The 12,223-nt window shown below is 37.4% G+C and overlaps 1 protein-coding gene across 1 annotated transcript in view; it reads right to left on the bottom strand.

Annotated features, from left to right (window-relative positions):
- The window catches only part of LOC111049280 (hemicentin-2-like), a 173,848-nt gene that overhangs the window by 114,899 nt on the left and 46,726 nt on the right, over nucleotides 1–12,223 (bottom strand). Inside the window, exons 3-4 of the mRNA XM_039422431.1 lie at nucleotides 5,931–6,083; nucleotides 4,588–4,832 (exon numbers count right to left, since the gene is read on the bottom strand). Coding sequence (XP_039278365.1) covers nucleotides 4,588–4,832; nucleotides 5,931–6,083 — 398 coding nt within the window. The remainder of the gene's footprint in view (nucleotides 1–4,587; nucleotides 4,833–5,930; nucleotides 6,084–12,223) is intronic.

Here is a 12,223-nt window from a genome sequence, read left to right as displayed (position 1 = left end):
ACATTTGATCACATATATTTAATTCAAGGTCGGAAATTCACCGACCTAGTGCACTCTCTACTTTACATTTGATTTTAACCAAGACAGGAGCTGGTAGCACAATTTGTGTGGGTTGAATATTACGTTCAATTGGGTCAAAATGTAAGATAAGATTGAACTAAAATCGTCGCTTTGCTTCATAGGTCGAGACAAGTGAAAATATAACATTTTAAGATGACATCGATCTCCAGTGCAATTAAATGTTCAACGAATCAGCAACGTTAGCATAGGTCTAGATTCAGCTGACGGCTGGCTAGATTGCATTGCAAGAAATTGATGCATGTATAGTTTGTGTGAAATAAGTTGAGACTTGGCCCTCCATCCGAGGAAACAGGGTTGCAGAAACAGAAACAGAATTACTGAAACAGTATTACAAAAACTGGAACAGAATTAAAGGGTTGCCAAATCGTGAAATATTGCAACTTTCTCAAATTTCCAATACAACATCATTATTGGACGTAGAATATCATCCCTAATATCCTAGTAGTACTAAAAAAGCTTCAGGGTTGAAGGATTAAAAGGTTTGTTTTTCTTTTTAATATCACTTCTCTCAGAATTTTATATCAAATTAACGGGGAGAATGTCTCCTTTCTATTGGTGTCTGGATAATTTTTATCCGACCTATAGTTATTACCTATTGAATTCTCTTTGAAATGATGTATTATTTCACTAGTTCAAGTTTTCCTCTCATTGTTATAACAGCTTCAATGTAGGGGTTGAAATTTTCATTGCTGCAACAATTGATCGTTTGACAATGACCTTTGAAGGGGGTGTCTGTGAAATAATTTTTCACTTTGCAGCTTGATTTGAACTGATTAGTAGGTGAACATAGCAAAAGTGCGCATCTTTATCCCCTCTGTTGAAGGTGTGGAACCGCTGAGTTGACACTTGTTGCAGCAATGAAAATTTCACCCCACATTGAAGCTGTTATAACAACGTGAGAAAAACTTGGACTAGTGAAATGATAAATCATTTCAAAGAGAATTCAATGCTCTACGAACCTACGATAAGCATAAGTTTTTATGATGCATTGTTGGAGAGTTATAAGCCCTGAAAGAGCAAAACATTGAATAAAAACCTGTTATTTTAACAATTACACATCTTCAAGAGCGAATATCTCGGGAACGGTTGAGAATATCACGAAATTTCATTGAAAAAAACAAAAAGAGTAGAGAATTTATCAAGCTTCATTTTGAATAGTTAGTTATGTCGGTTGAACGCATTGTTCTCAAGATATGAGCGTGGAAGTAAAACGCTGTAAAATGCAAATTTTAAACCACCCTCATCCCCTTGGCACATGAGTCAGGAATGGGGACTTCCGATATGTTCCCCCCCCCAACTAGTCTCAACAAAGCTGCAAAGTCAAAAATTTTGTTTAAAACATTCCCTCCAAATTCCTTTTTCAATTGGTCTATTGTTGCAAAAATGGAGAATTCACACTCAACACTAAAGCTGCTGCAAAAGGTGTAGGGAAACTCGTGAAAGTGTGAAGGTATACATCAAATTGAAGAGAATTTGATGCTCTATAAGTTCATAATACACATGGATTTTTCTCAACGATTTTCGAAAATTTATAAGAGCAGAAATAGAAAAAAATTGGTGACAGACGTGTCTTTTTCGAAAATGTTACACTTTCAAGAGCCGATATCTCGAAAATCAGAGGAGATATGAAGGAAGTTGTGGGAATAATATTGTAGGAAACTGCGTAAGCTTTAATTTGTTATTTGACAGTCAAGTCCTTAGGATACATAGTTTTTGAGTATTATGCGAGAAACCAAAAATGGTACCTTTAAGCCACTCCCACTGAATTGGCACAGTGGGCAGGGGTGAGGACTTTTGATATGTTTACCTCCTTCCTTACTACCCTCAACAGAACTGTGGGGTCAAAAATTGTCTTCCCAACTTTTCCTTCTATAACCTTTCTTTCCTTGACTGGGCTATAGGTGGTGAAAGCGAGAAAGTTTTTCAGAAATAATTGAAAATATTTTTCCAATAATTGTCAAACGTACTCATAAGAGCGTATTTTGGTCTCTCAGGAGTTTCAAAGTCAAGGATAGCGGCTGAATGTTGTGCCACCATATGCTATCAATAGCTGGAATCAACAAAAACAAAATACAGTACAATTGAAAAATTCAACAGCTGCAAGCCACATGACTATAAATAGTGGAAATGACAACCTCGCCTCGAATAATCCAAGCAGTGTTTCATTATAGCCTTTCTAGAGGCAATCAGCTGCTTGCGTTAGAAATAATTCAGTAAAATATCTTGTAAATTGCCAGCCTTCAGCATACAATTTGGTACACATTGCCTACAATTCAGCCTTTAAAATTCCTTGGAGACCAAAATACGACTACTTTTCCAAGTAGTCTTCCGACTACTTTTACCAATTGGAAAAATAATCCCAATTAATTCTGAGAAACTTTCTCGCTTTCACCACCTACTCATCTTTTGAAACAGAAAAGTTTCTAGCATATCGAAAATTTCATGTTTTCTGCTCGAAATGTCTCGACATTGACGAACATAATCATTAATAAAAAAATAACTATAGGTCGAATAAAAACTATCCAGACACCAATAGAGAGGAGACATTCTCCCCGTTAATTTGATATGAAATTATTACTCATTACGACGCCCTATGATTCTGAGAGAACGAGAAGTGATATTAAAAAGAAAAACGAATCTTCGCGATGTTTCCAATTTTATCATAAAACTTAAATTTCCTTTTAATCCTTCAACCCTGAAGATTTTTTAGTACTACTAGGATATCGGGGATGATATTCTACATCCAATTCTGACGTTGAATTGGAAATTTGAAGGAGTTGCAATTTTACACGATTTGGCAACCCTGTAATTCCTTCGGATGGAGTCCGAAGTCTAAACTTATTTTACATAAACTATTATTCATAACTCAACGTACATATTGTTGCAATATAGCTTAACTTATGTAAGCACGCACTAGCCTTGGACTTTCCACTTGCTCTTTTCTACATTTAAATCTGGTTGACCAAACTTGCATGTGCGACGTTGCCACTCTCTCTAGAATAGAGTACTACTGTGATTACATGCAATACTGTGATTGCATTATAAGAAGCATGATTTACATGGTTACTCTAATTGTATTCATTTCAACCCACAGATGTAGTTCATTAAGGTGCATACAGATATACGCGCTATGAACACGCTCCGAACACGCTCCGATCATAAATGTTACACGAGGTGTTACGCAAGGGTTCACTAGATGATCGCGCGCATGTCGTATTGTTGACTCCGCTTCAATCTTACCTCACGAATGTGGAACAATCAATCCAGCTGATCGGGTGACAAAACTAAATAAAAATATAATATATTCTATTATATACAGTATTGAATTACAAAAAGGCATATAAAATGTTTTTGTTGTTTTTTTATTTCTAAATTACCTCTAACTAAAGTGTTTATAATAGTGCTAAGAAGTACTGTACAAAATTTTAGACGTCTACCTCGAAGAGTTCCTGAGAAAAAGGTCCATAAAGTGAAAAAATTATATTCTTAGAAAATGGACTTTGAAAATTTGAAACCATTTGGTTCACATTCAGAAGTTCCCTGGTGCATAAGAAGGGTTATCAAGGCCTTTTCCTCGAAAATATCTTCCAATCTTATTGTTTGTGGACTCTTCTGTTATCTGCATTTTTTCAATTATTTCAATATTGATTTTTCTGCTCATAGTATCCTCCGGTTGTCAATGTATTTCATTGAATGCACAAAATAGCTGCCTTAGTCTAGTCCAAGAGTTTGAAGCACAAGACACTTTGTGATGTTGCCCTTATTATACTGTCCAATAGCATCATAGACTCCTAGTTTGAATGTGTCCAGTTTCACAAATAATTTTTTTGGAATTCTACACCAAATAACATTGTTCAGCGACTTTTGGGTTCCTCCATGAATGCACTTGAATGAGCAAATGGAACGGAAAAATCTGTTGCAGCATGATAGTAAATAATCTTTTCACATTAGTGGTTGATCGGATCCTATTATGATACATCAATTTGAAGCAGAAAAATTAAGCTATCAATACATGACAAAATCGAGGTATTGAAAAAATCGATTTTCCTGGTCTGCTGCCCGTGAGTCGCGTTGAAGATCGATTCCATGAACATGGACATTTGGAGTAATAATTGATATAGACATAATAGATAATATATATTAGATTCTATGGTATATATTATAGGAGGACCAAATCTAGATGAAATCTTCATCTTCGAACCCTTGACTTTACACTCGCTTCCTGCTCTGCAAGAACAGGTGACCTAGTAATGCAATCTTGCCATTCTCCTGAGGCTGAGGCATCCTGAAGGAAATGGCTTCGATAATATTCAACTGCTCCTTCACCATGATTGATGTTCATTCTTGACTAGTGAGTCATAGATTATTCGATATTAATAGATGATACTTGGTATGGAAGATGATAACTATCAGACAATGAACATGAATAAGTCTAGATCGATATATTACGGACAAATAGAATGAAAATAAATGTAAAAATTGATTGAGATTTATCAGTTTTCTCACCGCTCTCTCGCCCAGCTGTCTAATACGACAGTTTAGAAACGCAGTGCCACCAAGCTGAGCTGTGATGTTTGTGACCATATCATTGTCAAATGTGGGCATATTGGGCATCAGTTGGATCTCGTCTGGGTCCAACTCGGCCTCCTGTTCAGAGGCTGCCGCCTCCACGGGGGGCAGTTGTGGAGGCGGCAGAGGCGCCGGTCTCGGTGTCATCCGAACCACCTCGTCTAGGCGGTCCACTGGACGATCTGTTAACAAGTATTGAAACAAGTCAATTATTAAGTCAACAAGTTCTTGTTTAGGTCACAGTCATCTTCAGTTAGAAGACAATGGTGAATACTGTCAAATAACGTGTAGGTTCAGCTGTCAGCTGGCTATTTTACATTGCATGAAACACTTCTGAATGCATATGCTACTGATAATGGCAATGCTCAAATTTTTTTTAAGTTTTTCAAGTTAACATTAGAAGTCTTTCAATACTGTCATTCAGTTTAGTAAATCTTGCAGTTTGACCATCATTGACTCAAAATTCAAGGCTTACTGTGAGTAGGGAAATGAACTGAATGTTTTCAACATCATAATTTACGATCAAAAACTAATAATAATCCAAACGTATATCCTGAACCAGAAGTATTACCCAATTTCTTCAAGGGTACAGGTATAGATTTACGTTTTAGAAAGCGAACTCGAGTTTTCCATTCCATTTAAATCGCAGAATGGTACTTTTTCATTTAGGTGAATACACTGAACAAGCATTTTATCATCTATGAGATCTATGATTGATTGGCATTTGAGAAATTCGTGGACAATTAATTCGTATATGGGTGTATAACGTGGAATACTCCATATTAATCCATTAACAGTAATTAATCAATTATTGCTCCAATGTTATCATGTTATACTCCAAGATACTACGGATACTTTGTGCAACAATAGAAAGTCAGGTTCCCCCACATTTATTTACAATATTTTTCATAATAACTGCTTGATATATGAACAGAAATCGTTATTGATCCGTGGTCAAGTGGATAGAGTGAATGCGTATCAGTTTAGAGGTTCCAGCTTCAATCCCAGATACTAAATTTCAGCTGGTTCAATCTCGTATTATCAACTGTGGGCAACTGTGATGAGATGTTAAAATGTTGGTCCTGGCTGGAGTATGGAGAGTCGTAAGGCCCATTCACAGTTCAGATTATAATTCAAGTCAGGTGGGATCTTCCCGAAAGGGAGTCCCCACTAACAAAGAGCCATGCGAATTTACTTTACTAAAAATATGGATCATTTACTTTACCACATAAACAGAAGAAATTGTTTGCCACATATATTATGCTATTATAATTACTCACCAAGAAACTTCGAATGGTCAAAGTCCTCATACTTTGACAGATCAGTGGTGTCGTTGTATGACCAGAAACCGCTAAGCTCTTGTAGATAATTGTCTGTGTCTGATGCGAAAAATGAGAGCAGTGAGCTCAAATTTCTCGACAATAAGTCCTCATCTGGAAAATGAGAAGATTTCAAATTATTGGAATTCTCACTTTGATTGATTAATTGAGTGGAGATATTCTTCAATTTTAAGAAAAGGCTATTCTGAAGACGTTCAGAGCAGATCATATTTGTCTTTAAATACTAAACAGAATAACCAATAGCTAATGGAGATACAAATCACATGGATAGAATAAGTGGAAGTGAATAGATTAATAATCATCAACTTCTATCACATTATTCAGCCTATTCATTCCATGAATAGGCATCTTGTCAAGAAAACAGATTCAATTTGATCAGAGTTCACAAAGATCTTGACAAGATAACAACCAATTCCCAAAGATATTCGGCTTGGTAGCCTCAATGAAACCACTGAGGAGATATCCCCTAATAGCCTGAAGCTGTTGATAGAACAAAGTAATTGCCCGGACGCAATTAGATAGACTCGGTCACTGCTATCACAGAGCGAAACTGATCGGAGATCGAATCTCTAGTGATCAGTGATAGTGACTGTCGACTTCCCTTTTGAGACTCACACTTTCTCGGTTGAATGACGTCACACAGGATCAATCTGGCAGAAACTGATATGTTACAATTGGGGCGACTGGTCTCTGTCCAATCAGCCGACTATTACAGATAAAAGATTTGTAACTCATCTTTCGCTCGTCCAACAATTTTTTAATTCACAACATTTAACCAATCTTATACCCAGATGTCCCTCTTTAATAGGGTAATGCTCATCTTCAGTTAACTCATGATTAGTTCCCGAAGTGAATAAGTGGTTGAGACAATTTCAGAATCAACTCAGGACACCTGAATTGAGTCAGCTAATCTTGGTCATTGAATACAGTGCTAGATGTTCAATCCAACTTGTATTGCCGCAATCCAGCATGAAAGATATTTAAAACTTGGGTGACATATTCAAGTTCTATTTTCAAATGAACAGAACATGAAATATAAGATTTATTCTATACAAAATTTTGTCGCGACAGAAAATGTGTAACCAAATAACACCAATAATCACAATTGAGTATTTGATTATTTTACTGAGGCTGAGATTATCTAACAATGTGTGTTGGTGTTGGTGAGCCAATGTGGGTTGCGGCGGATATTCATCAGAATGCTTATCAGGTAGATAACGCGGGTCGCTGCACTGGCGCCAGTAGGTGAAGATTGTACGTGATAGCCAACAACGCATTGGCCCTTCGAAATTAAATTCCATGGATAGCAGGTGTGCCCTTAATGACGTCACGAAAATACTAGTGTTAGCAGGTGTGCCAACTATTGAATGTTGTTCATTAGCGTTATTACGGCCTGTGAAATTCCACTGTAATTTTTTTCATCGCAGGTTACATTCTGATCCCATTGCTGCTCACAAACAGAGAAGTAGTATAAAAAATGTGAATCATGTTCAAAGCTGAGGGTTAACAATGAGTATAGATTAACTGGAGCCAGACTCTGATCAACTATTTTAAATATTTGAAAGCTGTAGGTAAAATAAGTGAAAATAGATGGTGAGGATTTTTATAGCATTTTGACAAAGTTGCTTGAATTAATGGAGTGCTGGATAGAATATTGAACAAAGTGTTGGAAATTTTGAACAGACGATCAAACGTTTGCTCTGGAAAAGTAAGCTTTGGAATATGGAAACAAGTAGAGAAATAATTTTGAAGAAAGTGAATTTTTCAATGATTTTCTGAAGGTGTCTATTTAACAAAGATGCTATTTACAAAGTATCAACTGGAGAATAATTTACTATATGAGCATGGAGAATACATTCATGAATATAAGATTAGGAAATGGGAAAAATATACACATATTCACCTATAAAAACAGCTCACATATTCACATACACAGATCAACGAAGGCATCATGAGGAGAATAAATCAGCGAGATACGAATTCTGTTTAAACCTTGATGAACCAGCACAGGCATATTGTGGAGAATATTTTTGTTCTTCTATGAAGAATACCCACAATCAGCGGTCAAAAGGGAGATTTGCATGTCATCATGCCATCAAGTGAACGATTGATTCGGCTTCGTTTCTGAAAGAGGTCAATTTTATAATTGAGCCACATTCGGAATGGAGCTGTTAGCTCATGTAAATCAGTAGTTGGAAATCAACTTACTCGAATGTACAGCTAAGTGAAACTCCCCATATTAAATAAAACTTGAATGAACAAACTTATGAATGGTTCAATACATCGCCGCTTTTCCGTCAAAAATTCACTAACTGATCGACCGCATTCAGCCTGTTTCACCAGCTATATTAATCAAGTTACTTCTATTTCCGAAATTCTCTTAATTATGATACTTATTGCATTGAGAACATTTGGCTCAGTGTCTCAAAACCTGCCTTCAATTTCCTAAATACTAATTTATTTATTCACTTCTGTAAGCACTGTTTCAAATTTTCAGTTGTCAAGAAACTTTTTGGAGAATTTGACTCCTCTGGTAACTGGTCTACCGACACGCAATACCATGTTCTATAGCTTGTAGATCTATTCAGATTTGTTAGGTGTGATGTCTATCACTGAAAAAACAAACTAACAAGATTTCTTGCTTATACTTGGCAAATGCTTATTATTGAGTCTAATGATAAAAATTCTTGTCTCCATATTACAGTAGTATTATTAATATCGATATCATATTTTCATATTCATCACGGAATAGGTCCAATGAGAAGTAGAACAAACACCTTATAAGTTTACAGTCATAAGGATAAGTTGATGAAATCAAAAGGAAAGAGCTTCTATTCAATGGATTTTGAAACCAACTCTTATCCGAACGAACACTTCATTCTTCAACTGAATTTGAATGATATAGGCTGGAACTTACAGACTGCAAAATCTTCCATTAGACTGAAATCCCTATTGATGAGTTCTGAAGAGACTCTCACAAATGTAAGCGGTTGTTGAAGAAGATAAACACAAACACAATGCATCAAAATTGCCTGGAATTGAGAGCTCAAGTTTGATTGATTAATTGATTGAATGAGAGCTCAAACAATCCACTAATACTAATTGGATGTGTATTGTACCAATTTGTTGTGCATTGCCTGATAGAACCATGTTGATTTCGAGTTTGTTTCACGAACCTGATAGTATTAATGCATCCACAGAACAGTCGCTTGAATAAGTTAGCGAGCCTCATTGGAAATTATTCAATTAGACTGACTGACATTCTATCTGGACTCATAAATGTTTTGCAATGAGAGCGGAAGTTTCGCGTAGGCAATTAGCATTCTAGTGATTGTTTATGCATTCGCTAATCAAGTGATCACGTTGATCATGCATAAGGACTCATGAGTACAGAATGGGCGAGAATGCAACCACCAATGTTTGCTGAATGATCACAGTTGATTTAATGGGTGTGGCTCGTTTCTCTCCCAAACTGACTGAATGAGCTACAGCTAATCTTCCTATCAAACTCCACAATTCTATAGAGTATGCTCCACACGAGGCTGCAGAGAATGTTTCGTGGAGCACTGCAGAGCACGTTCCATTCCAGGTATCACACAATTATGTACACTATGATTTACACAATTACTCGGAGTACGTCACACACAATACTGCACAGTTACTGTATAAAGACAGTTTGGCCATTGAAACTATTTTTCCCGCCGCCATCAAGATTCCATCTTTCTGAATTTCATGATGTGTCTTGTATGAGTTTATAAGTGAAATCGATATTTGTAAAAGCAAATTTCTCAAATATAATCTTCTTAATAATATCCACTAATCCTTTCCAATTCTCAACATTGTTTTGGACCTAGGAAGAATAAATTATGCATAATTTTCACTGTCAATAAAGGTACTGTACCATAACCTGAAAGCTCACTCACTGAAATAATTATTATAAGTGATTACAGATAATATAAGTGAAACCCTACGATTTTCCTCGAGTTTATCCGAATTCGCTATATTATGATTATGATTGATTGATTCACGAAATTGATTGGAATTACATAATTTAGTCCTATTCTCATTTTAATATTGAAAATCAAATTTTTAGTGAGCTTTTAATCCTAGTAGATATAAAAGGGGGAGTCTGGTGCACAAGTGCACCAGACTCCCCCTTTACCTCAAAGTCATCCAGGTCAACCACCCTAACCTCAAGGTCATCCAGGTCAACCACCCCCAACCTCAAGGTCATCCAGGTCAACCACCCCAACCTCAAGGTCATCCAGGTCAACCACACCAACCTCAAGGTCATCTAGGTCAACCACACCTACCTCAAGGTCATCCAGGTCAACCACACCCACCTCAAGGTCAACCAGGTCAACCACACCCACCTCAAGGTCATCTAGGTCAACCACACCCACCTCAAGGTCATCCAGGTCAACCACACCCACCTCAAGGTCATCCAGGTTAACCACCTTAACCTCAAGGTCATCCAGGTCAACCACCCCAACCTCAATGTCACAAAAAAAAAATTAGAAAAAAAAATTAAAAAAAAAAAAAAAATTTGAACAGTGACTGATCAGTAATTGAACTAACTGACTGACCACTGGTGGGCGTGGTCATTGGTCATATGACCGGGGAGGTGGAGTGGGGTCGTTGAAACAGCCTTCATTGAAAGCATAACAAGATGATTTCTTACCTATATGAACAGTGATTGATCAGTAATTGAACTAACTGACTGACCACTGGTGGGCGTGGTCATTGGTCATATGACCGGGGAGGTGGAGTGGGGTCGTTGAAACAGCCTTCATTGAAAGCATAACAAGATGATTTCTCACCTATATGAACAGTGACTGATCAGTAATTGAACTAACTGACTGACCACTGGTGGGTGTGGTCATTGGTCATATGACCGGGGAGGTGGAGTGGGGTCGTTGAAACAGCCTTCATTGAAAGCATAACAAGATGATTTCTTACCTATATGAACAGTGACTGATCAGTAATTGAACTAACTGACTGACCACTGGTGGGCGTGGTCATTGGTCATATGACCGGGGAGGTGGAGTGGGGTTGTTGAAAAAGCCTTCATTGAAAGCATAGCAAGATGATTTCTTACCTATATGAATATGGTTGGGAAACGAGCTGTGGAGGGATCTCTCTGCAAACAAGTCCACTGCTCATACAATCTGCGCACATGTCTTCACCCTACATTCACATTGCAGGACTTTTTGGAAGCGGTTGTTGCAAGGTCAGTCAAGGTCTGTGCACCGTACTGTGAAGAACAAGCATCCATTGTTATTACTACTCCAGTGAGTACTGCAGCTGTTACAACAACTCTTGCTGCTAGCATCACAACTACTCAAGCTAGTACTACTCCAACTAGTACTGCTGCTACTACAACTCCTAACACTGTGCCAGATCTAGTAACAACATCAGCCTTCAGTGGAGCAAGCAGATATGTGTGAGTGTGGAGACTGTCTACTAGTAACCAGCAACCAATGGATTGTGCAACCATTTCTGAAGTTTGGAGATAAGGTCCTGCCTGAACCGTTTGGAACAGTTGGAAGGATATTCGAGTGTTTTTAAACAACAAATACTACCCATAAGAGAGCATTGATGGTGATGATAATCGCATCTACAACATGTATGCAGCTTTCAATGGAGTCTACAATCATGATAATGCTCGCTCATCTAAACCTCTGCTTGAAACAGGAGCTATAAGCACTGATAATATAATGTTGTTTGCTTTCGATTGCTCTAGCAAAAATGAATCACTCAAAACTGGAAGTATCGATGTGAGGATTGAGTTTGAAGCTACTGACAACATACCCGCCAATACACAAGCCTACTGCCTAATGATTCATGAGATGACTAAACAGTATCGGCCATTGACTGGTCTAGTACAGTCAGCATAGAGAGAATATAAAATACTTATGATCTGGATTGTGCAGTTCATTCTTATGTGGAGTATTGAGTGATACAGTCATGTTCAAGTCGGCTACTGTTACCTTCTCTACTAAGGAAGATGGAGAGATAAGTGAAGGAGAGGATGTGTTAGACAAATCGTTGATGAAGGATGATTCTACAAGTACTACAGACCTACATACTGCTTCTGATGATGGCGTGGTATTTGAGGACTGTAGTGGAGATGACAATTTTACAGCATTTACACCGAGAAGAGCTAGCAACATTTTCGGTCCACTACCACTCTACCTGATAAACTTCCAAGGATTTGAAGGACTGGATCATGA

This window comes from Nilaparvata lugens, chromosome 2, assembly GCF_014356525.2.
Source record: "Nilaparvata lugens isolate BPH chromosome 2, ASM1435652v1, whole genome shotgun sequence".
Lineage (NCBI taxonomy): Eukaryota > Metazoa > Arthropoda > Insecta > Hemiptera > Delphacidae > Nilaparvata > Nilaparvata lugens.
The sequence above is the reverse complement of the archived record's forward strand: the minus strand, read 5'-3'. Positions and strand labels throughout refer to the sequence as shown.